General features: G+C 40.3%; 1 protein-coding gene and 1 long non-coding RNA gene across 3 annotated transcripts; one reads left to right on the top strand and one right to left on the bottom strand.

Annotated features, from left to right (window-relative positions):
* Window positions 1-176: 176 nt before the first annotated feature.
* On the top strand, window positions 177-686 carry LOC127527156 (uncharacterized). Its single transcript, XR_007934454.1, has 2 exons — window positions 177-494; window positions 525-686. It is a non-coding gene; the product is annotated as an uncharacterized LOC127527156 (long non-coding RNA).
* Window positions 308-27,323, bottom strand: LOC114647910 (zona pellucida sperm-binding protein 3 receptor-like). 2 transcript variants are annotated; one of them, XM_028796615.2, is made up of 7 exons: window positions 27,156-27,323; window positions 24,239-24,338; window positions 21,082-21,158; window positions 16,300-16,479; window positions 7,058-7,237; window positions 5,925-6,104; window positions 308-839 (listed from the first exon to the last, which is right to left on the bottom strand). In XM_028796615.2, the coding sequence occupies exons 1-7, from the start codon at window positions 27,235-27,237 to the stop codon at window positions 787-789; spliced, it is 852 nt and encodes a 283-aa protein (XP_028652448.2). In that variant the 5' UTR covers window positions 27,238-27,323; the 3' UTR covers window positions 308-786. The 2 variants fall into 2 exon arrangements, with proteins under 2 accessions (XP_028652448.2, XP_051780802.1); XM_051924842.1 differs by lacking the exon at window positions 16,300-16,479.
* Window positions 27,324-27,803: the final 480 nt, after the last annotated feature.

Here is a 27,803-nt window from a genome sequence, read left to right as displayed (position 1 = left end):
TGAACACCGCATTGCAGTAGTCAATCCTACTAGAAATAAATACATAAATTAATTTCTAAGAATTCTTTTTATTTAGAAAACTTTGCAACATTCTATGATCTGCTTCTCGCAACTGAAAGAGGGCACCGTGGCGGATGTTTGCCGGCTTGCAGACCAACCACAAGCGTTACCTGGTATACAATCAGATTGTGATTCAGACTACGAATGCCATGAATATATATATAAGTGAAAACACAATGTGTTGGATTCTTGTGAATGGCAGACTGAATTAACAAAATTGAATAAATATGTTTGGTTAAACAAAGAGTTTCACTGAAGACTGGAACCTGTGTTTATTTAAGAAATTCTGGGGGCAGCAAAAACAGCTGGTCCTCAAGACCAAGATGAAGATAGAGCAGTCTAAGATCAGGCTAGTACAAAAAAATCACTCCAGTTGGTCACAATTCTGGATGGGAGGACATTCAAATGAAAGATTCAAAGGGAAATATGCAAGTGTCTTACATTGTGTCAGAGACCCCCACAAGAAATGGGCTTGTGTGAACTGAAAGCTACTGACAGTGATGGCCAATCCAGGATCAATCTTCACATTGAGTTAGTGCTAAGATGAGGAACATGAGGTTTTCCAATATAGAAAATGTTGTTGAGTCTGGTAGGCACATCAGTTCAGGTTGGTGTGTTAAACTAACCCATTCTGGTCAAAAGTACATCTGAGTTGCTTTGCATTAATTCAGTTCATGGAGTTGGGCTCAATCATCCTAACGTCAGATCTGAAGCTGCATCTTCAAGTCAGTTAAAAAAACATTTTATTTTATTGAAGAAGCCATCAGTTTGGCAGGGATCTGGAAAAACAAAGTAGGAGGGAAGAGAAAAACCTCAAAAGATAAGAATATTCAAAGCAAAATTTCAGGTGGCACTGAAAGAAGTCAAGGTTACGGTTGACTTTATTATCCCAAACATCCATTTTCTAACTCTCTTATCCAGTTCAGCCTTAAAATGAAATTACTCTCTGTCCCTCAAAATAATTGGGTAGGAGTAAACATTTATCCTGCAAAATAACATGCCAGTGCAGGATACCTAAAGAAGTAGATGAAATGATGTAAATCTATGCTTTGGGCCATGAACGAATGTTCTGACTTTGATGCAAATCATGTGTCTGTCCTCAAGCATGGATAGACCACCAGGAGTATCTTTATGGAAGCTGCCTAAGCAGACATGGGTGTGATTCAGTTCATGCTAATGACTGACATTAACAACATGACACTTCGTCCATCTGTTCATCCATTATCAAAGCCCATTAAGTGTAGTTCAGGACTGATGGGGTACGGGCTCATTTTGGCAGTATCAAGTGCAAAGTAGGAACCTGCCATGGACAGGACACTAATCCATCACTGGACCCACTCACACACAGAATTGCTAATTAACATCTTTGGAATATTGTAGGAAAACTGAAGTCCCAAAAAGAGCTCCCACATAAACACTGGAAGAATCTAAAATCTAAACTCCACACAGACAACAACTGAACATGAATTCTGATACAAGTAGGCTAGAGCTGTGATGCAGTAGCACTAATCACCACACTGGTGTGCTGACCATTAATAATAATCATAGAAATTATGGGTTCCACGCATGGTTTTGGTTTATGTGGCCCATAGTGTAGTACTGGCACATTTTTCCATGCTTACATTCTTTCTGTGTATTAGTTCTTGCAGATACTGCATTATGTGGTGGGAGACCACATGCTGTTAAGTTTTTAAAAAAGCAAGATCTATAACCGTTGCTTAGTCCAAGAAGGGGCACAACATTGTCACATATTTTTTTCTTAAACAATGTTCTTACAGTAACCAAACCTTAACTTTGAAATCTGTGCCCGTATTTCAAGTGTCTCAGAATTACTGCTAGAAAAGTCTGACTAGGACAAGAATTTGTCCTACCTCAGGGTAGGACAGGACAAGTAGTTATGAAGCGTCCTACACCTACTCCCAGCCAGGAGTGAGAATTCACATTTGAGTATAAATGACCTTTATGGCACCCCATACTGCAAAGTGGTACTCATGATGATGTTTTGTAGTTTCCTTGAATATCATAATTAAGCTTTATAGTTTTCTGATACTAATACTAAAGGTTCAGCACAATAATAATAGAAGGAAAATAGGATATGGTGCTAAATTGCATATTTAACAATGAATGATCTACAGCCATCTTTTCAGAAGAATCACCTTCCAGATGCTATGCCCATGAGAAATGCCTCGTAAAGTACCTAGCCACGGCACTGTTACTGAAGTTATGTTCATGAAATGTTCCTGACTGTCTTCCACTGTAGTGTGCCATGTCTATTTTCCGTGATACCCCTTATTTTCTGTGAGGCTCTATTTATCTAATGGCCTGGAAGTCTCCGCCTGCTTTCTTGAACCTTCCCGGGCTTGTAAACTGTAACTTGAATGTTCCAAGTGTGTGTGGAATGCAGAGATTCAGCGTACCTGTGTGACATTTCACTGTCAATCACTAATCCAGCCCCGCTTATCTTCAAGGTAATATGCTGGCTATCACTATACTGTTTGTACCCATGACCACCTGTGTGTTGATAGTGTGGTATCTCTTGTGATTCAAATATGTGTGCTCAACCACACTTGGGGTATCTGCATGTCGATTTTCATGAAAGCAACTTGCTCTAATGTTACATCACTTAGAGTTGTGGGAAAATGTACGAATCACGGTATTATCTCACACATTGCAAAGGTATTTAAAGTTTAGTGCAAAATATGAGAAACTAGCCAACCCGCGGCATAGAATACGCTGCATAATTATGTATTGATGGGTGAACACTTCCTGAACGACACAGTTGTCCAAATGGGGTTGGTTTGAGGATACGACTGTGAGTGAATGAAAAGATGGACCTCTGGAGAGAGCAACATACAATTGCCCATGACTGAAAGCGGGATCGTCTGTGACGAAGAAGGCCACGCTGGTGAAAGTTACTTCATCGGTAGGGATAAGTGTCAGTACTTGTAGATTAAGGTGCAGCGAGTCTTCGTTGTTGACGGTTAATATAGCTTGCGTACTGAGTTGTTGCGGAGACTCAGTTGAGAAACACTTTTTTAATGTCTTTTAAGCACAGGGAAAAAAATTAACATGTGAAACATCCGTAATGTAATAAGCCACCAAGAAAAGTAACATTGCAATAATGCACGCTACGACCCATTCGCTGTAAACAGAAGTGAAAACAAAATCGAGCCCGGTGCATTCTTTAACTGCCTTGTAGCGCAGTGGTAGTGTTGCTGCTGTGCAGTAAGAAGACTATGGAAGATTTTGGGTTCGCTTCCCGGTTCCTCCCTGTGTGGATAGCGCTTTGAATACTGAAAACACCGGTATATCAATGTAATGAAGTATAATTATTCTTATGCGTCCAGCGCTCTCTCTCTCTCGCGCGCACCTGTATGTGTGTGTGTGTCGCTCGCTCTCTCTTGCTCGCTCGCTGCACGTGTTCCTGCAGGCATACACCGCATAATTATTTATTGATGGCTGAACACTTCCGGAAAGACACAGTTGTCTAAAAGGGATGACTTTGAGGATACAACAGTAAGTGAATGAAAAGATGGAACTCTGGAGAGAGCAACATACAACTGTCCGTGACTGAAAACTGGTTTTGGCAGATACATACATATCTTTTTGAAAGTTTGGCCCTGTGCCTTATTAATTGTCATCGCAAAGGCCAATCTAACAGGAAATTGTCTTCATGTAAAAGTAAAAGGCAAATTATCTGCGACAAACAAACTGTTTTACACGCTGCAAACCAACCCGCGGCACTACGCCGCATAATCACGGCGCTTTTTTAATGTTTTTTAAGCAGAGGGAAAAAAATTAACCTTTGCAAAATCCGTAACGCTGCTTTCAGTAAGTACAATGCACACGTGTTTAATTTGTCAGCCACTTTCTGCCATCCGTCTTTTCTGGTTTGGGCTGCTTTTGCAGTGTTACCGCTTGTGCATATTAAATCTTGAAATCCTTCGAGTAACTAATTAACTAACTAACACCCACCCACACACACAGCTTGTGTGAAAAAAATGCGCCCGTTCTTTCATCATTTTGTTGCAGCCTATCAAAGACTTGCTGATCATGTTTTCTAAACTCAATATACATTGGCTTTTCACTCAGCGCGGGGGCGCGCATTCATCTCGGATTATTACATCCAGCTGGACTAATCTGCTACACGGCTGCGTTTGAAAAACCGACTTATCCCGGATGAGTTTCACCAGCATTAATGATTAGGAATCCAGTTGGAACAAAACCCTGCAGCCACAGGGGTTCACCAGGACCGAGTTTGGCAAACACTGCTGAACACAGACGAAACCGACTCAGGTGAGGAGTTGGGGCAGGCAAAGTAGTTGCAGCTATTGATTATTCAGTGTTGTTTGCCTGGGTGTCTGATCTGCTCGACGGGATCAGAAATAAAAGGAAAACAATGTGAAGGCAATGTCACAGGTGTTCCTGTAGTATAGCGGGTCTACAGCTCCCCTTCAAAAGGCCATTTTTAAATAAATAATCTGTCACCGCGCTCACAGCGTAGCGAGGGGCGTGGAAGTGTGGCTGAAACGGTTTCTGGGTGGAGTCGTGCTGTGGGCGTTTCTCCCCTGTGCAGTGTGCGAGCGAGTGAGGAGAGAGAGAAAGCCGGTACGCTAGAGTGAGCGAGAGCAGGCTCGAAGGCAATGTGTTCCAGTGGTATAGCGGGTCCATAGCTCCCCTTCAAAAGGCCATTTTTAATCAGGCGACTGACAGTAGTGGAGTCAGGCACAGAGAAGGTCAGCTGCTGAGAGAGCGTCTCGACTGTTGCAGGGCTTGCATCGGTGAAGCAGGTGAGACGCTAATGAAAAAGAGGCACAGGGCTTATTGGATTGTTTTAAGGATTCCATGGGATACCCCTCGCAAACTGTTTTACACGCTGCATACAGCGGTTCACATCCGCGAGAAACATGCCTCTATGAACAATCAACGTGGCTCAGAGGTGCATGTGGACTCTAGCACAGACGAACATAAATGACGCCGTGTTTTCTGAGTCGTTGCGTCCGAGTTGGTGGGCGTGGCTCTGTGAGTTGTCGTCGTATCCAATGGTCTTAGAGTTGGTGGGCGTGGCTCCGTCCTGCGTGCTTCCATGGGTGTCTTGCTTGCACTGGAGGCGGCTTAGTGAATTATATATATAGATGTTGTTTGTGACTAATGCAAATCTGTATTTCACATGTAATGTTACCAACACTTTTATTTAGCCAAACAGCACATGGCTTCTCCATGTAGATGGAACAATCACATCACATATAAAATTTGTTATGAATATTATTCCATCTTGGTTGATATATTTTTTTACAAATTCATTACTGTCCAGTGTTTCCAAACATTTCTTGGAATGTGCGTGTCAATTTCTGCCTGAACACTCATGAGCTCTCCTAAATCCTGGTGAAGTTAAGTTTCCTAAATTAGGAAAATTGTTAAAATGCTTGTACTCCTACTCCTAAGAATAGGACCAAATCTGCGTCTCTCTGAGATTTTTGAGGCAATTAGGACCATTTTCCTACTCTGAGACATTTGATAAATACGGGCACTGGACTTGCTGGTCAGTGCTGGTGGAGTCAGTGACTTCTTTTAGCTCATATTTCATACAGTACATGCAATGCTGAGATTGACCAAAGGATAACTGTATTCCTGTTACGTATAATGAACTGGCATTCCAATTTTGACAGTTTTGTTTACAGCTGAGACAAGCCACAGTTCCTTTTGACACTGACTTGGCTAAACAAGTATGGAAGAATAAGGTAACTTAAACAATTCATGCACTGTGTATTAATAAAAGTAATCCTGCAATTGGGTCCTCATAAAAAACAACTGTTACTACCAACAAGGAGTTTTTGTATCAAAGCAGAAATCAAAGCACTTACCTTCTTCACATTTTGGAGGTGAAGGGTACCATGTGTCGTATTTTATACAAGATACTCTTTTTTTTCCTTTAAGAATATATCCAAGTTTGCAAGCAAATTCGATAGAGTCATCATATGTGTATGGAGGATTAATATTTGTCACCCACCCATTTTCAATATTTGGAAGTCTGCAAATACTCACTGCATCAAAAGAAAACATGGTATTCAGATACAATAAACAGGACAGGAATCCATAGTCAGAGCTGAGAGTTCCATCTGGTATCCCACAAGCACCAGTGTAGCTTATTACAGTGTCATTGGTGGAATATTCATATGCCCCCAGTTATGCTTACCAAGAAATGTTTAAAAATGGCACAACAATGGACTATAGGTTAAGTCACAATATGGTGCTTCCTCTTGTGAGGATTATGCAAAATATGAATTTGAAACCCATCTGCTTGTTAGCCAGAATGATGTGGTGTTTAGTGTCACACAGCTCCATAGTCCAGTGTTTAAATCCCTCCTATGCTGCTGTCTACACAGAGTTTGTATGTACCCCCTGTCTGTGTAGATTGCCTCCTGTCTGTGTAGATTTGATGCACATCCTGAATACGTGTTCATTATTTTAATCAGTGGTTCTAAGTTGGGAGATGTGTCTGAGAATGTGTCCTGCCATGAACTGGCCTCCCAGCCAGGTTTGTTTCTTAGGTTATGTGTAATGGATGATGCTGAGATAGTCTCCAGTAGACTGACCCTGAGTGGGATTAGGGAAGACTGAGTCAACTTGAAGGACAACTCATACAGAGCTAGAGACAGCATACAAGCTCCTCACAAATACTGTGAGCAAGCAAGGATTTGAACCAAGTACTCTGGAAGTGTATGGCTTTATAAATGGGTGGAAGGTCAGCAATTCAGTTTGATTCTAAAGGTGCTCTGTGAATATTCTATCATCTGTTTACTGAGCTTTCTTACTCAGTTAGCATTAGCTTTCCAGATACCATCACAAACCTGAAATGATTGCATAGTTCTTCTCATTCATTATTTTTCAGACTTAGAAATTATTAAGACGTTTGAAATATAGGTGAACAATTATGTAAAAATAGAGGAAATTATTATAGTCAGTTAGAAATTACTGCTTTTTTACAGTTCCTTACTTTTACTGCAGGTAGGTGGTTTGGAAGACCATTGCCCATTTTCTTGGCACATGATGGTGTCACTCCCTTCCAGCATGTAGCCATCATTACAGGCAAAAGTGACAACGCTCCTATAGCCAGATGATCCGAATCCTGCTGAAATCCTGCCATTTTCCACAGGGACCAGAGGGCAGTGGATTTCTAAGTTTACATAAAATATGAAAGATGAATGAACAAAACGTTCTGCATATGAAAGATAAGCAGCTGACCAACACACACAAAACATTACTGGGATGCTTATAACACTCTCCAAGTAGAAAATCTAAATTTGTAAATTCACTATTACAAAAACTTTATAAACTACAGTACTATACAATTTGTTTCAGAGACAGTTTGATCTCTGAATGATTCGAAGACTGAATCAATTTTCCCCATTAGAAATAATGGAAAGGGAATTAATCTGTTCCCAGACACTAAACATTACCCATCTTAATAAATTTAAGCAGCAAATACACATACATTAAGATAAAAGTAATGTAATTAAATGCCCTAAATAATAAATTAAAGCATGAAAGCAATAAATAAAATACGGAAATACTGTATAATAAAATGAAAATTACATTTACAATAACTTAGCAAGAAGTGTTGATGTCCCGTGTGGCTGGTGGAGATGAAGAGAAAGGTTACTCTTTGGAAAGGGAGTCACCTTCCATAAGTACGCGTCATGACTGGTTCCTTTTTCACCTCAATCATTGATACTACAACCTTCCTCTGAGGCTTTGTTACTTCCGCACTCTTCTTGGATGCCATGGTTAATAGATAGGGGTTATATATATAACCAAACACACCAAAAATAAAGCAAAATAAGCACTGAAAACACACAAGTGTAACGCAAGAGATGCTTTCACAGCGAGAGTGAGAGATGATTTGGGCGCACAACAAATGACGTTTCTGCTCACTGTTTAAGCGTCATCTGCTGCTGTATTTTCTTCACTGAGCACGCAGTTCGAATGTAGAAGCACCATTCAAAATTTCTCTCGAATTTTGCGTTCAAACTATGGAATGTTCACAGTTAGAATTGTTCAAAGTACAAGGCACCACTGTACTCAATAATATCCTTAGCATTACGTTTAGCCCCCAGAAAAAAGGAGCCAACAAGACCAAATTTTTTTCAACAAGAAAAAAATATTATTACGTGTAACAGAAACATGTCAACATAAATACAGTAGGAAAGGTATGTGTAGTGTCCATTGCTGTACTGATGCAGACTTAGGACACGTCGTTCATGTGATGTGTTTTGAAACAGTGGCCACAACACAGCCCGATGTCACAATTGTTACAGTAGTAGTGTGTTTCTTTGGGCATGTACAATGTCAGTGCCTCATCTGCATGCGTGATGCCAGCAATTGTGTTGTAAACTACCATGGCTCAAAGTTTTGTTAATGCCACATTTCCCCTGTCACAAACATTGACATTTGCTGCATTGTGACCACTGCTTAGTGGGCTAACGTATTTCACCTGATCACAATCATTTTGCCTTTTTGCCACATAAATATTGTTCCCTACTGTAGCTTCACACGACTTAGGACACTGGGCATATCATAGCAGTTTGGTCATACTGTATGCACCATTTCCACTATCTGTGTCAATATCTGATAACCAAATCACATGGTCATCACTATTGCTTGATTCAACTAATGGTTCCATTTCAGTTTGCTCTAAAACCGGCTTTACAGCTTCTCATATTGTTTGTTTTGGTTGAATACAGGTGCTCCTCACTTTACGACTGAGTTCTGTTCTGACGACTATGCTGTTAAGCGAATTGGTCGATAAGCAAGGAGCTTGCGCCGGGAATATAGGATTGTTGTAAAATTATATAAAATTATGCAACAAACTTCAAATTTATTCATAGAAAGACATGCATATGTACATATTATCATTTGTAAATGATTCTGTCGGTTTTTCGCCTTCACGTACCTTCAAAGTCTCAAAGATACTGTGTGCCTTAGTTTGAATTATTAAAAGGCTTATCGGCATATTATTTTGCCTCTTGTTGTCAAAGCAGATCACCAATAATTTCTCCATCTCATTAATAAGACCTTTTCGCTGCCTAGTTATTATGGCTTTAAATCCTATCGATGATTTCACCGCCTCTTTCACTCTAACTTTATCCTTTAAAATTGTTGAAATTGTCGAATGTGCCAATTTCAAGTCACGTACTATTTCTTTAACCGTTTTACCAGCTTCGTAGTCTTGTATGATTTTTATTTTAATTTCAAGGTCGATAGCTTTCCTTCGTTTCTTAACAATTTCTCCAGATGATGCCATACTTTTTCTTTTTATCGACATATGTACTATTTTGGGGTTACAAATATGTAAAAAAAAAAAACGAGGTTACACAGTGACTGCTTGTAGGAATGAAACTGACTGAAAAAGCGCATAGCAAGCCTATAGTACGCTCAGTGCGCATGTCACCATTCGCCACTGACCGACACTCAAGCTGAGAAAGGGGATTCCCCGAATTGCAGGTCGAAACTCGATTGGTCGTAAGTACGAGTGGTCGTTAAGCAAATAGGTCGTAAAGTGAGGAGTACCTGTACTCTGCTCCTCTCATGAATATTGATGAGTTTCCACAGAGTGACAAAACACATACAAATATTCACGATTTTTGGCAGTATGGTGTTTCTGAGCAGTACTGGGCTTAACACTTTACATCGGATCATAACAGCTTCATCTGAGAGACATTTGGGGTTAAACATCTTTATACAGAATTATGAGTCTGAGAGATACCTGGGGTTAATGCCAAGAAGGTTAAACAATTCATTATGTTTTATTTGTAAGAACCTGAAAAAATGTTTTTTTTAGAATAGTTCTGTCCCATTGCTATATCTCATTCAACAAAACAATTTCTAGTACACTTTCTGTTTCACTCTCCTGTTTCCATATAGGAATAGTGAAGATACAATTCTTAGTTGTTCCGACTAGGACACACTATCCATAGTAATATCCTCAATCTTGTACTTCGGAAGACCCAAACAATGTCAAGCCATTGAAGAGACGTGGTCCTTAAAATGTGTTCTGCATCTGCTGCTGGGTCTTCTTCCAATTGTTCATACCTTCTCTTTGAAGGCATCCATGGGTCATACTAACTACATGCCAAAACAACCTCAGGTGGTTCCTCGCAATTTAATGAAGCAGCATATTCTACTCCAAGGCCCGCTAATATTCTTGTTTCCGCCAGTCAATTTCCAGTGTTTTTTTCAGTGTTTCAGTCATAGATTGGACCAAAATGGAGCCAATGCATCTCTAGGGACAGCATGTCCACTGGAGTGAGAAGTTCCTAAAAGTACTCATTCCATTTCTTGACAATGCAATCAGGTGATGTCAATGTTTCTGACAAATTTAGAGAACAACCTGAGTGAGAACAAAATTAACTTCTTATAGATGATTGCTGGCCTAACTCCATGATAGGGTGAAGAGCTCAGCAATATGGAAGGACCTTTGGATTGAGAGAAAATAGTTGAGATATTTGTGTTTGGGGATACACATAGAGTACTCCCAGGCACCACCAACAGGACAGGACTCGGGTGTTATGCCAAACTCCACGAAAGGCACAATAATGGAACAGAGGTGACCAGGTGAAGGGACATTAAGAAACTAGGCAGAGATTTCTTAACAAATGGCCTGCCTACCTTTCATTAACCCAAATATCACAGCCCTTTGCTAGAAGCCTGAAGTCTAATACTTGGAAGAGAATCCTAAACACTAACCATGACTGCAATAAATTTCTCTGTGTTTCTTATCTGCAAACTCAGGTGACCAGGAAGTGCATGACGCTAACCTTTTCTACTATCATAACGATAACATCAGCATCACACACATCCAGAAGACTTTGTGGTAACTGCAAATCACAATGGCAGCACTCATGGAAAAAGAAGATGACATTCGAAAAGACACAAAATATTTGTAATTACATTAAAACAGAATCTTACCTAAAAAGTATCGATTCTGTGAACCAAACAATTATGATAAGATAGACGTTTTCAAGCAGAGAACTCAGGAAAATGTGTAAAACATTATAACAAACAAAGACCATAACGCAAAGTACACTTTAGGGATTATATCTTTGAAATGGCCTGTGAATATAAACAAACTTACCAGTACTGAAAAAAATGGGGACCTAAGCTGTGCAGCTTGGAACGCTGCCACTGTGATCATCACCAGGAAAAATAAACAGGAAGACGTTACCGAAAAATGTAAAAAATCAAACAAACACACCCTACAGCTTTCTGATGATTGTTACATGTACAAATTTTTTGAAATGTGATTAAGGTTAGGGATAGGGATAAGGCAATTTAAGATTATGTACTTAGTGTTGTGGCAGGTGGCCGGGTGTGGTCATCAGCAGCCTGCCTATTTAAGGGGCCGCCTCCCTTCAATCAAGGCTGGAGTCGGGTGAGGAGGTGGACGAGGTCGGAGAGGAGGCGGTGAGGAGAGGCCTGAAGTGTGTGTGAAAAGAGAGAGAGAAAGAGACGGCTGGGGAAGAAGCCGGGACAAAGAGAGGTGGCTAAGTGAAGCCTGGACTTTGGGAGACTGTGGGGGTTTGGTGGTTGGTGCACTTAGGACTTGTAAAATAATATAGTGTAAATAAACGTGTGGTGATGGCTTTAAATGTGTCTGCCTGCCTGTGTCCGGGCCGTACTATTTCACAGTGTTTAATTACATAATGCAAAAGTTTTACAAAGGAATGTTCTTATAAATTGTGGAATGATGAAATACATTTTTTGTTTCTTCATTTTTGTTAATAGTGTCAACATAACTATGTCACCCATCAACAAAATGCACTCTGACCCATCAGCATTAGTTCACTGCTGTCTGGTTGCCATATTTCTTCATCTTTTATAAATTTATCTTTTAGCTCAGGGATGACAGTGTCAGTCCTGGAGGGCAGCAGTGGTTGCAGGTTTTCATTTTAACTCAGTTGATTAATTTGAAATCAATCCCTGCCAATCTCAAGACCTTATTTAATTTTATGTTTTGTTAGTCTGCATGGTTAGGTTCTTATAGCATTGATTTTTTTTCCTTTCCAAGGATATCATCCAAATGATTCGAAGCCTCAAGTGCATAATTTTCAGTCTGTCACATTTTTCTGTTAAGTGTTTCATACTACATGATGAATCCACACAGGTGTAAATGAAAACAAGTTAGATGGAGAACTGCTGGCTCCTTTGTCATTTACATCTCATTGCTAATAAGGAGCCATCAAAAACAGTGGATGAAACTGTTTAAGACTGAAATAAACAATTAAGTGTGAGGAACCTTAACAAGCAAGACCACTAAAATGTAGCATCAAAATGTCACTTGAGCAGGAAGTGCTTCATCAGCAACAATTGACTTCTCATTAAGGAACTGGGTTGGAACAAAAACCTGCAGCCACTGCGGCCCTCCAGGACTCTTGCAGACACTGAATTCAAAATACAGTGGAACCTCGAGATACGATCACCTCTGTATACGAGAAATTCAAAATACGAGGAAAGTATGAGAGAAAAATTCAGATCTAAATACGAGCATTGGCTCGCGTAACGAGCCACGAGCCAGGCTGTGGGTATAGCTCGCGGCTTAGCGAGGGGGCGTGGTAGCAGTTGCGAGCCGCAGGGCGATCTGCGGTGTCTGCGTTTCTCACCTAAGTGCACAGGTGGGAAACTGCCCACATCCATGATTGTTCCTGTGGCTGATGGGCTGCAGCTGCCATGTCCTCCTCACATATATAGAAAAGAGCGAGCCGGTTAAGAGGGAGAAGAAGTAAAAGAAAGGAGAGGAGAGAGAACGGAGGTTGCAGGAGGAGGCAGGAATCGGCAGCAGTAGGAAGTCGGTGCGGGAGAGTGAGCGAGTACAGGCTCGCGTGTAGCTGAACAGGCGAGCCAAACAGCTGAAGCAGGACGGTGTAGAGAAGGTCAGCTGCATTAAGTGTCTCGCCTGTTGCAGAGCCCGCATGGGAGAAGCAGGTGAGACGCTAACAGAGAAGAAGCACCGGGGATTGTCATCTGTTTTTTAAAGCCTGCTTCCTGTTGACGTTTTAACCTCGTGTTAAAGGATTGTTATTCTTGTGTATTTTAAACCTCCACTTCACAACTCTTTTAAGGATTATTTATTTAAAGATTTATTGAATGCTCTACTGCACTTTGGACACCTGTTTTGATTCTTTTAATAATCAGTTATATTATTTACCAGTGTTATTTATTAAAGGTAGACTACAGTATACAGCATATAATTTATCAGTGTTATTTGTTAGGAAAATTGATTTTCATGTTAATATATTTGGGGTGCGGAACGGATTAACTGGATTTCCATTATTTTCAATGGAGAAGTTTGTTCTAGATACTAAAAATTCGCTATACAAGCTCAGTGCTGGAACGAATTAAACTCGTATCTAGAGGTTCCACTGTACAAAGATTACCTTGTAATTGAAGGCTAGCAAAAAACTGAGAATCACGTGATTTTTTTTATAGCATGTATACTGTGCTTTTATTGGGAAACACCATTCTACATTGTTGCTATTTATTGTTTTACTTAAAAGCATAACTAAAGGTACAACAATTAATACTGGACACTGTAACAACAATGCACAGCACTGAAATTACTTCTCTGTGTTATAAAAACTCTCTTTTTTGGGAATGGGATTTTGAGTCAGGCTGAGCAATGCACCAGGGCACTATACAGCCAGATTCCAGAATATTCTGATTAAAACATAAACTTGGTCCAGGTGGGAGTTGTAATCTCTTCCTTTAAAGAATCTAAAAGATCCCTAATCTACATGGGGTTTTCTATGGATTCTTGCCATGTTTTTTTAAAGGTTATGGACATGTCCTCTGTGATAGAATACAATTTTTCTTCTTCTTCTTTTTCTTTCAGCTTCTCCCGTTAGGGGTTGCCAAAGCGGATCATCTTCTTCCATATCTTCCTGTCCTCTACATCTTGTTCTGTTACCCGCATCACCTGCATGTCCTCTCTCACCACATCCATAAACCTTCTCTTAGTCCTTCCTCTTTTCCTCTTGCCTGGCAGCTCTACCCTTAGCATCCTTTTCACAATATACCCAGCATCTCTCCTCTGCACATGTCCAAACAAACGCAATCTCGCCTCTCTGACTTTGTCTCCCAACCATCCAACCTGAGTTGACCCTCTAATGTCCTCATTTCTAATCCTGTCTATCCTCGTCACACACAGTGCAAATGTTAGTATCTTTAACTCTGCCACCTCCAGCTCTGTCTCCTGCTTTCTGCTCAGTGCCTCCGTCTCCAACCCATATAACATAGCTGGTCTCACTACCGTCCTGTAGATCTTCCCTTTCACTCTTGCTGATACCCATCTGTCACAAATTACTCCTGACATTCTTCTCCACCCATTCCACCCTGCCTACACTCTCTTCTTCACTTCTCTTCCACAATCCCCATTACTCTGTACTGTTAATCCCAAGTATTTAAACTCATTGAATACATTTTTTTTTCTAATTTGAGATAATATAGAACCTCACTTACCCACTGGATTATAGGCGGGCTGGGATTCTTCCAGTTAGGTCAAGTAAGGTACACCGGTCATTCTCAACATTAAAACCACTGACAGATGAATTGAATCACATTGATTGTCCTGTTACAATTGCGCCTTTCAAGGGGTGGGATACATTAGGCAACAAGTGAACAGTCAGTTCTTGAAGGTGATGTGTTGGAAGCAGGAAAAATGGGCGAGTGTAAGAATCTGAATGACTTTGACAAAGACCTAATTGTGATGGATAGCCGACTGGGTCAGAGCATCTCCAAAATGTCAGGATTTGTAGGGTGTTCCCAGTATGCAGTGGTTAGTTCCCACCAAACGTAAACCAAGGAAGGACAACCGGTGAACCAGTGCCAGGGTCATGGACACCCAAGGCTCATTGATGTGCATAGGGAGCATAAGCTATCCTGTCTGCTGTGATTCCAAAGAAGAGCAAATGGAGCAAAAATTGCTGGAAAACATAATGCTGGCCATGAGGGAACAGGCGTCAGAACACAAAGTACATCGCAGTTTGTTGTGGAAGGGGCTGCATAACTGTGGAAAGGTCAGAGTGCCAGTGCTGACAATGGGCACATGAGTATCACAACTGCACCATGGAGCAATGGAAGAAGACAGCCTGGTCTGATGAATCACATTTTCGTTTACAGCATGTGGACAGGCTTGTGCACGCGTGTGTCATTTACCTGGGGAAGGGATGGCAGCAGGATGCACTATGGGAAGAAGGCAAGCTGGTTTAGGAAGGGTGATGCTCTGGGCAATGTTCTGGGTCCTGGCATTCATGCAGATGTTACTTTGACATGTACAACCCACTTAAAGATTATTGCAGAGCAAGTTCAGTCTTTCATGGCAACAATATTCCCAGATGGCCTCTTTTAGCAGGATCATGCACCATGCCACACTGCAAAAATTGTTCAGAAATGGTTTGCAGAACATAACAAAGAGTTCAAGGTGTTCACTTGGCCTCCAAATTGCCCAAATCTCAATGCCCACTTCGCAATTTACAGGACTTAAAGGATCTGCTGCTAAAATCTTAGTGTTAAATACCACAGGACATACCCAGAGGTCTTATGGAGACCATGCCTCGACAGGTCAGAGTTGTTTTGGCAGCACGAGGGGGACGTGCACAATAGTAGGCAGGTGGTTATAATGTGGCTGATCGGTGTAAGTCTGTGTGTGGTATCGGCTATTACAGCTGACTTACCCCTATTCACTTTAATGCCATCTGGAAGTGCACCAAATATCGCCATTAATGAAGCAGGGGTGATTGTGACACCAAGGCTGTCTGAGAAGATTTGTATCCAAAGTGATGTTAATTTAGTGCATTCCCAAAACATATGGCCAAGTGAAGCTGGAGCTAGATGGCAGCACTCACAGGCTGAATTTTGCCATGGGTACATTTTATATAATTTTAAATGAGATACTTTATTTTGAATGCCATAGCTTTCCAAGGCTCTGTGAAGAGGCATGTGAGCAGCATATGCTGGGTATGAGGTCAGCGTCATGTAAATCATTCATTCTGCATGTATCTTCAATGGAAACATTTAACATTCTTGCAGATTATTTCCATTCAGGCAGTATTACTTTAAACTGCTCCTCAACATTTTAAATATTAAAAAGTGTAACAAACAAAAATCAAACCTTCTTATTTGTCCTATTACAATTAAAGATAAAGACAGCAACAATAGTCTTGAACCCTCAGGATGTCACCTTACCTTTACATTGGGGAGGAGGATTGCTGTAATTTCCATGCGCTGTGCAGTATATCGTTCGATGGCCAATCAGATGACCCTTTTTACACTTGTAGATTACAACTGAGCTGAATGTCACTGTTTCTTCACGGGGGTTGACAATTTCTCCATCAGGGATTTCAGGAGGATCTTCACATTTCACAACTGAACGATAATAGAAAGCAATGGTCATGGCAATTCTAGTCTCTCCCTTTGCCCAATGAATTAAAGTTTGTTTCCCCAGTTCTTGATGTTATTGTTGGAAAGGAAAACCTTGTATGTTTAAATAACTTCAAATAAAGCCTAAAAAGTATGTCCACCAGCGATGATTACTAGAATGCTGAAGTCCAGGTTTAGTATACTGGTGACATTCAGAAAGGAAAGAGCTGTTTGGATTGATCCTCAAGATAACAATACAACTGCAGAAATGGGACATTTTTGCTGACAGAAAGGGTCAAATGTGATCTTAAATAAGGGAACAGGGGGCCATGTTACCCAGTGAAATTACTAGATAGACAATTCAGAATGTACAACAGCTTCCTTTTAATTGTAAGACTGAGTCAGGGTATAGAATTAGCAAGTCCCATAAAAATGACATAGGGCTTCTGAGTATTGTGAATTTCCCTTTGGGATTAATAAAGTATCTATCTATCTATCTATCTATCTATCTATCTATCTATCTATCTATCTATCTATCTATCTATCTATCTATCTATCTATCTATCTATCTATCTATCTATCTATCTATCTATCTATCTATCTATCAGTTTGATGGTACAGACTCAGAAATCCAGTAAGGTTTGAATCAAGTGTAAGAGGAACAAGGAACAGCTACTGAAGAAGAAATACTCCACTGAAGCCTATGGGGGCATAAGAGGAATACATTTCACACCATATTTAGATGGCCTCATACCCTTAAGCACGGTCTGTCCTACTTCTACTGTACCTTTCCAGTCTCACGCTACATCCACAGTACTATGTTTTAATTTAAAAAATGCAGTCATTAGTCTACATTTTCATTTTTCATCCACACTACTCCAGTGTTTTTAACGCCTGAAAAACTCAAGACTTTTGGAAACGCTCTTCAGAGCCATATAACTGTGAAAATGCTGGGCCAACATTGCAATGTGGACATGTATAAATGTAGACTTTTGAAAACACAGACTTGCACTCTGGTTTGTTTGTGTGTATTACATAGCTCTTCCCTGATTGGATCCTGCTTATTACAACATGTCATTCTCTGATTGGTCACCCATTCAGGGAAGAAACCATATTGTAGCATAGCAGACATAGAAGAGTTGCTTTCCATGGTGCTTGTTGTGCTGCTTCTCTGTATACATCTAAGTTGCATTTTGCACCATTTGAATGCTGCATACATGCATAAAATGTAAAGATGTTACCAGTCACTACAGTTTTGAGATAAATCCCATGCCTGGTGGTGTTACTGTCCCTTAAATTCAGAAACTCGCTTCACAAGGGAGAATCATAGTTTACAAAAAGATTAGCATAAAAAGCTCTTCATCTCCATTTATAGAAATTGAGTCTACAATCCCTATGTATTCTTCAAATCCCTGACAGAGATCATTCCCGATCATCTGGCTTCTGAGTATTTTTTATGACTTATTATGACTTGAATGAATACACTGATATCCGGGCGCTATTTTGTGTATGCTTTCATATCCTTCACGTGGAGTGTCTCGTGATTCTGTGTTGAGAACAGAGGCATTCAGAACGAGACTAAAGTTGTCTCCACACTGCTACATTTTCATTTAACAAAGTAGAAATTAGTCTCCATTTTCACCCTTCACTCACTGTGATACGTTTAATATGTCACTGTACTCTGTGCAACTATATCTTATAAATCTGCCTTTTTCTACTCACATGTACTGTTGACACAGAGCCAGATTTAGCACAGGGGTTCATCATATAGAACTGCTAGGCAAGCATTATAATATAAGACAAGACAGATAGAGACAACTGAGAAAAGTGCAGTCAGACTGAGGACTGTCGTCTACTTTTTTTTTGTCTATCAAAGTCAGAATGAAACTGTATCTTCTTTTGCCTTCTTTGGAATTGCATGATTCACCTAAGTGTGGGCCTGCACGTGAAGAAAGAGTATAAAGCCTTGGAACATTGCACAGCACACCTTTGAAGCAAGACAGACAGATGGGAGATAACATTCCTTCCACTGAAACGTCAAAAATGGCAGACTCTACACATCGGGCCCCCACTCCCGAACTGGGTTCTTGCCACTGCCTTCCTTCGTCTGTTATGCAGCGTAAGCCGACATTAAACAAAGCTAAGTTATTTCTCTTGTGTGATTTCTTACTGCCATATCACTAAGGAGGGATATCGTTTTTTATTTTGTATCTATATAGATTCGGGTTATGTAACATGTTGCAATCTCGAAATAACTCATTCCCAGGGAGCTAGTGCTTTCTGCTGGATACACTCACATTACCCCCGAACATGAAGAATTTTAAAAACACTCTCCAGAGTTGTAGACTTCTGAAAACACAGGCTCTAATCATGCTCTGATATGTTCATGCTTATGATGTAGCTCTTCCCTGATTGGATCCTGCTACAATGTCTCATTCTCTGATTGGATACACTTCATGGAAGAGAACCATATTCCAATACAGCAAACATCGGAATGTTGCTTTCCAAGGCGCTTCTTGTACTGCTTACCTGTATGCATCTAAATTACATTTTGTACAGTTTGAATGCTATATACACGTGTAAATGGCAAATAAATTATCAGTCACCACGGATTTTTCACCAATTTGCAGATGCCCAATGTAGGTGAACGTCAATGTCATAATCGTTTACAGTCATTTAAGTTTGGACTGAGATACTCTCATAAACAATATGAGAACACTACGGTGGATGGAGATTTTTTTTTATCTAAAAACCAAGTTATTTTTAAAGAAAAACTGGGTAAATGTAGCCTCACAATCGTATTTTTACTTGTTTAGGTTATCTGAATACTGGATTTTCAGTACCCACTCTTCACCTCCCCACCCCACCATTCCATAAAAATGAGTCACTCCTTTCTATATTGCTGACTAGTTTAATGTAGCTCTGCGTGGCATCGTTGTAAGTGCATTCCTTGGGAATATATTGGGATTGTACCCTGAGGTACTCTGATATTTAATAAGCTGGACTGCAAGTACATTTCAGCCTTGGTCTGAAAGTAAAATCACAAGTAGCACCAATGAGGAGGAGAACTGGGAGAGACATGCTTGATGGTTGGTGATGAGGACTATTTTTAAATCAACAAAAAATAAAGTGTAGTTTTGATTTTGGGAAATGTAGCTTTTGCAGGTGTTAAGAGAGAGCCAAACTGCTGGAGAACTAATATGATATAAAAGGGGTCCAAGTGCTGTGTAGGGATATGAACACAAGAACAAGAAGACTACTATAGTGGTGGAGGACATTAAACAGTAGAGGAGAGGGCTACGGTAGTAATGAGTTAGCAGTCCAAGAGTGGTGTGTTGTCTGTCTAGCTCTGTCCTAAGTACTAGCAGTACAACAACAGAAGGATTAGTGTACTGGTGCCTTAGCTGCCTGTGTTCTGGGATATTGAGTGGCTGGGAAAATGATAAAAAAATAAGTAATAACATGCACATTAGTTTGGTATCCTTTGAAATTCATTCTGGGTATTGGGAGTGATAGTAAAAGTCCTCTAGAACATTATTTGCTGATTGTCTCAGAACTGTTCAAATAGGAGTTACTGTTAATAGAAGACTTGATTTCTTCCAGCATAATTTTCTGCAATATGACGGAACACATCAAGCAAAACATTAAAATGTGGTATTTCCTTCATTTTACTCAAACTGGAAAATTAACATTATTAAAAGAATAATACTCAAGGGAGGCATGGTGGCCCAGTGGGTAGCGCTGCTGCCTTGCAGTATGGAGACCTGGGTTTGCTTCCTGGGTCCTCTCTGTGTGGAGTTTGCATGTTCTCCCCGTGTCTGTGTGGGTTTCCTCCGGGTACACTGGTTTCCTCCCATAGTCCAAAGGCATGCAGGTTAGGTGCATTGGTGATCCTAAATTTTTCCTGGTGTGTGGTTGGTGTGGGTGTGTGTGTGCCCTGCGGTGGGCTGGCACCCTGCCTGAGGTTTGTTCCCTGCCTTGTGCCCTGTGTTGGCTGGGATTGGCTCCGGTAGACCCCTGTGACCCTGTAGTTAGGATATAGTGGGTTGGATAATGGATGAATGGATGTTTTGCTGGTATGCTAAAAATTAGGGAAAAACATGGGAATACTTTAAAATGCAAAAAGGAAACTGGAAATGTGTTGGTGTATTCAAGATCTTTATGTAGGCCCTTGAATGCGACCTGTGAGTAAAACGTGAACCTACCCCTTTAATAGCATTACTCAGAGAGTTCTGCAGTGGATGCAAACAGGAAGAAATAAAAAGGCCACATGCTTGTTGTGTTTATTTGGTAGCAGTGGCAGTGAGCGAGCAAACGTATCAGGAGAAAAAAATGATTGTAATTTTTAATTTGAGAGAGCTGAGTACCTGTTATCGAATTTTCGAGGGCAAGCCTCAACGAATGCATGCCTCCTGCTCCTGTTGCCACTGTCTTAAGTAAATGTTGCATGTTCTCTTTTATTGTTAAATTAGTTCAAAGTCTGCGGATCTGCATTACTGTTGGGTTAATGTTAATGTCGTGCTACTGCTTTGTATATGTAAACCTCCTCTCTTTTGTAAAGAGCTATATTTAATTATAAACTGAACTGAATTGGAGGCCCACTCTTACCTTCACAGTAGGGTTCAGCATCACTCCACTTTCCATTAGCTTGACACTCCCTGGTTACACTGCCGATGAGATTATACCTAAAATGAAGAGCAAAGCATCCTTTTCAGTGGTCACTCAAAACAAAAAGTGCCTTGTCAAAGTAATTATGTGATTTCAAGAAGCTGAGGATGCCACTCCATGAGCCACAGATGTTAAGGCAGTCGAAAATGAAGGTACAGTTTAGTGCAGCTTTTGCAAGCCTGAGTTCTCCTCCATTTTCTTTCTTTTCAAGGCTGGTCACTTTCAAAGTGAAGTGCTGCCTCCATAGTGTTTGTTCAATGGTGTTTCTTCTCTGGAATCTGCTCTGTGGTAGTCTTTGGAATGGAAAGAAGCTGTCTCATTATAGTGACCCATAAAGGATAACTCCACTTGTTTTGAAGATGGGACAGCCACAACAGCATGCATCCTTGTATGTAACGTCAGGTTAACACTCTCCCAGCCCACTGCTTTTACACACCCCTGGACTGTTGCATGTGGCTAGGCTCTGTCACCTAGCCTCCACTGTTCATTCTAGATTTATTGACTCTTGTTAAAACTGGGAGTAGAGAACTTGTCCCAGGAGTTAGCAGGTTAGCATTCTGACCTTTCCTGTGGGGACATTTCTGCAGGATCGTGACTTTAATGCTTGTCATCAATATTCTGGTGAGGACACTAGAACTGAAGTGGAAATACTCTCAGTTGATATGGTGAATCTTCCAGAGACAATGCTGATCCACTCCAGAACATTTAGGTGTTAGCTCTTGAAAAACAGGAACTTAACTACCGCAAATTACTGTTGGGCCACAAATGACCCTAGAGATCATTAGCTTAATTTTCTTCTTGAGGTAATTGTTACAAAGAGGTCAATATCTATCGTTACTTTTGTTTTGACCATAGACCAGTTTCAAAATCAGAAAACACTCTTTGTCGTTATTAAAACATGCCATTAAATTTGAACTTCTTCTCCTTGTTCCCATTACGTGTTGTGTCAGAGTTGTGTCATCCTACTGGTATATAACTGGGAAAATCAGACTAAATATTCTGTGGACCGAATAGAAGCCCTCAGTCCATTCAAAATTTCATTTTTCAGTATTTTATTAGAAGGACAACCTAAAGGATACGTTTGGTATTTTTCAAGTTGAAATGACTTTTTCACAAATATGGTATATATGAATTTGCAACACAAAAGTGTGTTCTAAAGTTTTCTATAAATTAAAAAAAATACCTTGCCCACACTTGCACTTTATAATGGATGAAATGGGGCATGGAACACCACTGGAAAGAGCTTAAAAACTTACCAGATATGCCCAAGACAATTGTTGAGTACTGATCCATGTCTTTAAATTACAAACTCATTGTAAAATAGCATGCATATGTTATTTTTGAACAAAAAAAAACCAAAAAAACACCAAAATTATTAGATTCAGTCATTCTAAAAGAAGGCCAGCTGTGTGCGTTTTCTCAGCACTTGTCTTCCACCACAATAACGTTTTATGTTGAGTTGTGTGGCTTAATTTCAAAAGACCAAACCACAGTTAGCCTATTCTACCATCTGCTTTATATCATGTTGATTTACTTCTGTATTTATGTGAGAACTCCCCCACAAAGTCACTTCTATCACACAAGGAAAGAGAAAACACATCTTTACAATGAGATAATAATAATAATAATAATAATTCTTTGCATTTATATAGCGCTTTTCTCACTACTCAAAGCACTCAGCAATTGCAGGTTAAGGGCCTTGCTCAAGGGCCCAACAGAACAGAGTCCCTATTGGCATTTACGGGATTCGAACCGGCAACCTTCCGATTGCCAGTGCAGATCCCTAGCCTCATAGATAGATAGATAGATAGATAGATAGATAGATAGATAGAGCTTTAGTAAAAAAATATGTAATAAAACTATGATTTTCATTTCCCTTTGTTGTCAGAAACATGCATCAGAAACACTGAAGGCATATTTTCTTTTAGCAAAACTTCTGCCACTTTAAATTGGGCGTACTTGGTAAGTTGTTAGGTTTTTATTTTCCAGTGGTGCTCCATAGCCTCCGTTACAAAGTGACAGTGTGGGCAAAATATGTTTTAAAATTTCATTTCACTGACTGCAGGTTCGCATCTCTCCTTTTGGCAGATAATGTGGTCCTGTTGGCTTCATCAGGGTGTGACCTTAGACTGGTGTGGTTGCTGGTGTGGTTTACAGCCAAGTGTGAAGCGGCTGGCATGTGGATCTGCACCTACAAATCTGTGGTCCTGATTCTGAACCAAAAAGGGTGGCATGCCCTCCCTAGGACGTACAAGGGGTGTTTTCTCAAGGGGAGTAGTTTCAATATTTCAGCGTCTTCTTCACAAGTGATAGAAGAAGGGAGCAGGAAATTGACAGGCAGATCAGAGCAGTGTCTGCAGGGATGCAGATGTTGTACCAGTCGGTTATGGTGAAGCGATAGCAGAACTGAAAATCAAAGCTCATGATTTACTTATCAGTCTACATCCCTACCTTCACCTATGGTCATGGATACAAACAGCAGAAATGAGTTTCCTTCACAGGGGGTTTGGGCTCAGCCTTAGAGACAGGGTGAGAAGCACAGATGTTCGGGAGGAGCTCAGAGAACAGCTGCTGCTCTTTCATATCAAAAGGAGCCAGCTGAGGTGGTTTGCTCATCTGATTAAGATGCCTCCTGGAGGCCAACCTGCACGGGTGTCTCAGGCATGTACAACTGGGAGAAGACCTGGCAGACCCAGGATGTGCTGGAGAGATTGCATCTTTCTGCTGGCCTGAGAACACCTTGGTATTCTCCTTGTGGAAGATGGGTGAGGTGGCAGAGAAAAGGGATGTCTTGGCATCTTTGCTTAGACTGCTGTCCCTGCAACCCAGACTCACATACATGTCAGAAAATGGATGAATGGACACAGATCAACAGATAAGGACTCTCTAATGTCAAAGTGAAAACAGATCTCTGCCAAGTGGTCTGAATTTATTCCAAACACAAATAGACTTCAGAGAGAGAAGGAGGAAAGAGACAAAGAACTAAATGGATTACCATATGAAAATTCCAGCTGCACAATATGCTAACACAATGTCAAGTTCAACTGTATTTTTCTCCCAATATCCTACTTCAATTATGACAGCCGAGAATACTCACCCTTCGTTGCAAACTGCATGTACAACATTTCCAAAAGTGGTTCCCACTGGTATTTCAAAATATCCATTCATTAATTCCCCAACGGGACCACAGTCAATCTCTGGAAAGGAAAATAAAATCGAATTTAAAAAGCTTTAGGACTATTTATCACTGTAGCTAAAAATCTGGAAAGCACTCTTAAGACTGGAAATTTCATAAACCCCGACATCCATCCATGCAGTTTTTGGATCCTCTTTGATTTAGGGTCTCATACACCAGCAGCAATGGGCACAAAGAAAACACCAGCTCTTGGTACATGCCAGCCAATCACATTTCCCAGCCACACTCATTCACATAAGGCCGGTGAGACTAACACACACACCTTTGGACTGGTAAACTCTAGGATTCTTTTTGAAAAAAGGAATTCTAAAGGCATGGGAAATGTCCATTCAGTTAATTAGGCCTCAAAGTGTCCCTCTGTATAATATAGTCATTGAATCTGTTAATATATCCACAAATTAAAACTCCTTAAGGCTTCGATGTTAAACATAAAAATAGAAATATGATAAATACTTCAGTAATGGTTCTGATGCCACACTTAGCAGGCAATTGTGGTCCGTCATCTACACAGTAGAATATTAGAAGGTACAGCACTTTCAGATTTAACTATCCATCCATCCATTATCCAACCCGCTATGTCCTAACTACAGGGTCACGGGGGTCTGCTGGAGCCAATCCCAGTCAACACAGGGTACAAGGCAGGAAACAAACCCCGAGTAGGGTGCCAGCTCACCGCAGCAGATTTAACTAGGCACAGGAAAATCAGCATACCAAGAACACTAGACGTTTTATAAATGAGAAGAGGCCATTCAGTCCATGAACTCATTTGGCCTTTTAATAATTAAGTTGTCCCAATCGTACATTCAAGTACTGAACTTTTAAAAACCTGTCAAGAGCTAAATTTTTATCAACTGCATCAGATTCTAACTCGATATGTCATCTCAAGACAGGAAACACAAGAACCATGCTGTTCACACATTTTACTTGACCTTAATGCATTTTAAAAAAATTTTGCTTTTTATAAATATTTGGTGATTTAATAATTAGGGTTCTGCGGTGGGTTGGCACCCTGCCCAGGTTTGTTTCCTGCCTTGTGCCCTGTGTTGGCTGGGATTGGCTCCAGCAGACCCCCGTGACCCTGTGTTCGGATTCAGCGGGTTGGAAAATGGATGGATGGATAATTAGGGTTGTTATTTCTCTGCATCTTAACTGAGTAGTTTAACTTCTTTTAAGTTTTCTTACTCATATTATATTAATTCATTGGTTATTTTCCCTTTCCAGAGTGATAATACAAAAGAAAAACATTTTACAATGGGCAGACAAGTGAGCCAGTCCATGAGTCAGCAAATGGCTCCCAGAAGGTTCCTGAAGACCACGTATTGTATGGGAGGACCTCACAGGCATTGTTTAAATATAGTGAAATTAAATAAGCAAATAAAATAAACCAAAAATCAGAATATAAAACTTTAGTTCCAATGCCATGCTGTGAGTAGCACAATCCTCTCTGATTTGATACACTTTTCTTTTCTTTGGTCCCTTAACAGTGCTCATCATCTGAGGCTAAGTTCTCATATTAACAGAGATCTTATTCCCCTATTAAAACACACACACCGTACAGTATTTGTATTAACAGATTGTACCTGATTCTTTGTTAAGGTTCATATTGATCACATTTGGTTTGGAGTGGGTATACTCTCATTACGCCCCTGAGCTGCCTGCGTTCTTTTTCCCTTATATTTACACTCCACTCCCAGGAGACCAACATGAGGGGAGCAACACCTGAGCTCCCTAGAGGTTAATTATTCTCTAATTATCTGTGTGCTTTCAGTAACTTACAATAAACAATGCAGACACACTCATGTATGAAGGCTTCAGGGCTGCCATAAGAGACCCTCCATAGCCCACTCTGCTAATATTCAAATATTAGAATATTCTGGATGAGAACAAACCAGTCAACCCAACAAAGCTTGCCAGTCCTATCCACTTAATTCTTCCAAAATAACATCAAGACGAGTTTTGAAAAGTTCCTAAAGTCCTACTTTCTTTTGGTAACGTATTCCACTTGTCTGTGGTTCTGTGTGAAGAAAAACATCCTCATGTTTGTGTGAAATTTACCCTTCATAAGTTTCAAACTGTGTATATGCATTCTTGATGAACTAATTTTAAAATAATATTTAAAATAACAGTCTTGATCCACTGGAATAGTTCCTTTCGTAATTTTAAACACTTGTGTCTTCTCTTTTAATCTTCTTCATAATCCATCCCGTGTAGCCCTGTGATCAGCCTGATCGCTCTTCTCTGGACATTTTCCAGCACTGCTATGTCCTTTTTGTAGCCTGGAGGCCAAAACTGCACCCAGTACTCCAGTTGAGGCCTCACCAGTGTGTTATAAAGCTCGAGCAGAACCTCCTGTGACTCCACACATCAAGGCGCTATATAACCTGACATTCTGTTAGCCTTCTTAATGGCTTCTGAGTACTGTCTGGCGGTTGTGAGCATAGAGCGCACTATGACCTCCCATTGTCTATTCAGACCTAACAATTTTACTTCCTATGTGTAATAGTTCACATTTCTTTACACTAAATATAAATAACTAATAAATATACACAAAACATTTCTTAACCCCACTGCCTTTTAGACTATTGGTTACCCGATATGAACCCCCTCCTTCTCCCCCCCCAAATCCTTCTCCTAAGATTTTCAGACCTCCCATTGTGTATTCAGACCTAACATTTTTATTTCCTATGTGTAACACTGAAAATGTACTTGCATTAAATATAAATACACAGTAAATATGAACAAAACATTTCTTAACTGCACTGCCTTTCAGCCTATTAGTTATCTAAAATAAAAATAAATAAAAAAAGATACAAATTACCTTTTATGACCCCAGCAGCCACCATAGATCCACAGAAAGCGGCCCCCAGTAGAATACAGATCACTGACATCTTTTGAAACATCTTCCTCCTGTTACAAGTTGCAGTCCTCTTTTGAAGACAGAGAGTAAACTACAATGGTTAATAAGCAGAACTGTTCTGGACTTTGACATGTTTACCTTGTCCTTAGGATGATGCTGGGTTTGTCACTTTTGGGTAAACACTGCCAGCAATTGACTCACAGTTCCCAGTCCAGCCTGGAGATAAGTACATTTTCAGTAAGAATGATATCATAGTGCCCTCTGCACTTAAACAGGGAACAGTAAACACACATGATAGAGTCGATTAGCTATTAAAATAATTTTGGAAATGCAATTCAACTTTTAACACCATGCAACTTTATTTCAGTTTTCTGGTGAAGTGTTAATGAGGGTTTTTTGACATTTCATTTTGCTGAGCTCTGCATGTGTGTGTGCATGTCTGGTGGTTTGTTTGATCGTTAGCTCTATCTAAATATAATAAACAAATGTTATTCCTTTCATGTTATGGACTGGATGATAGTTTTTATTTTGGAGAATCAATTTTGCAGGGTTCCAATGATGTATACAGAAGTTCCTGCGATAAGTGGTCAGTGGCACTGTGGTGATTTT

The sequence above is a fragment of the Erpetoichthys calabaricus genome, chromosome 3 (genome assembly GCF_900747795.2).
Source record: "Erpetoichthys calabaricus chromosome 3, fErpCal1.3, whole genome shotgun sequence".
NCBI classification, from domain to species: Eukaryota; Metazoa; Chordata; class Cladistia; order Polypteriformes; family Polypteridae; genus Erpetoichthys; species Erpetoichthys calabaricus.
The sequence above is the reverse complement of the archived record's forward strand: the minus strand, read 5'-3'. Positions and strand labels throughout refer to the sequence as shown.

Coding starts and splice junctions, on each gene's coding strand:
- LOC114647910 (XM_028796615.2), bottom strand. CDS start 27,237: ATGTTTCAAAAGATGTCAGTGATCTGTATTCTACTGGGGGCCGCTTTC. Junction 7,238..16,299: donor TCCTCCTCCCCAATGTAAAG/GTAAGGTGACAT, acceptor ATGTAAACTTAG/AAATCCACTGCCCTCTGGTC. Junction 6,105..7,057: donor ACCACCTACCTGCAGTAAAA/GTAAGGAACTGT, acceptor CTTTTGATGCAG/TGAGTATTTGCAGACTTCCA.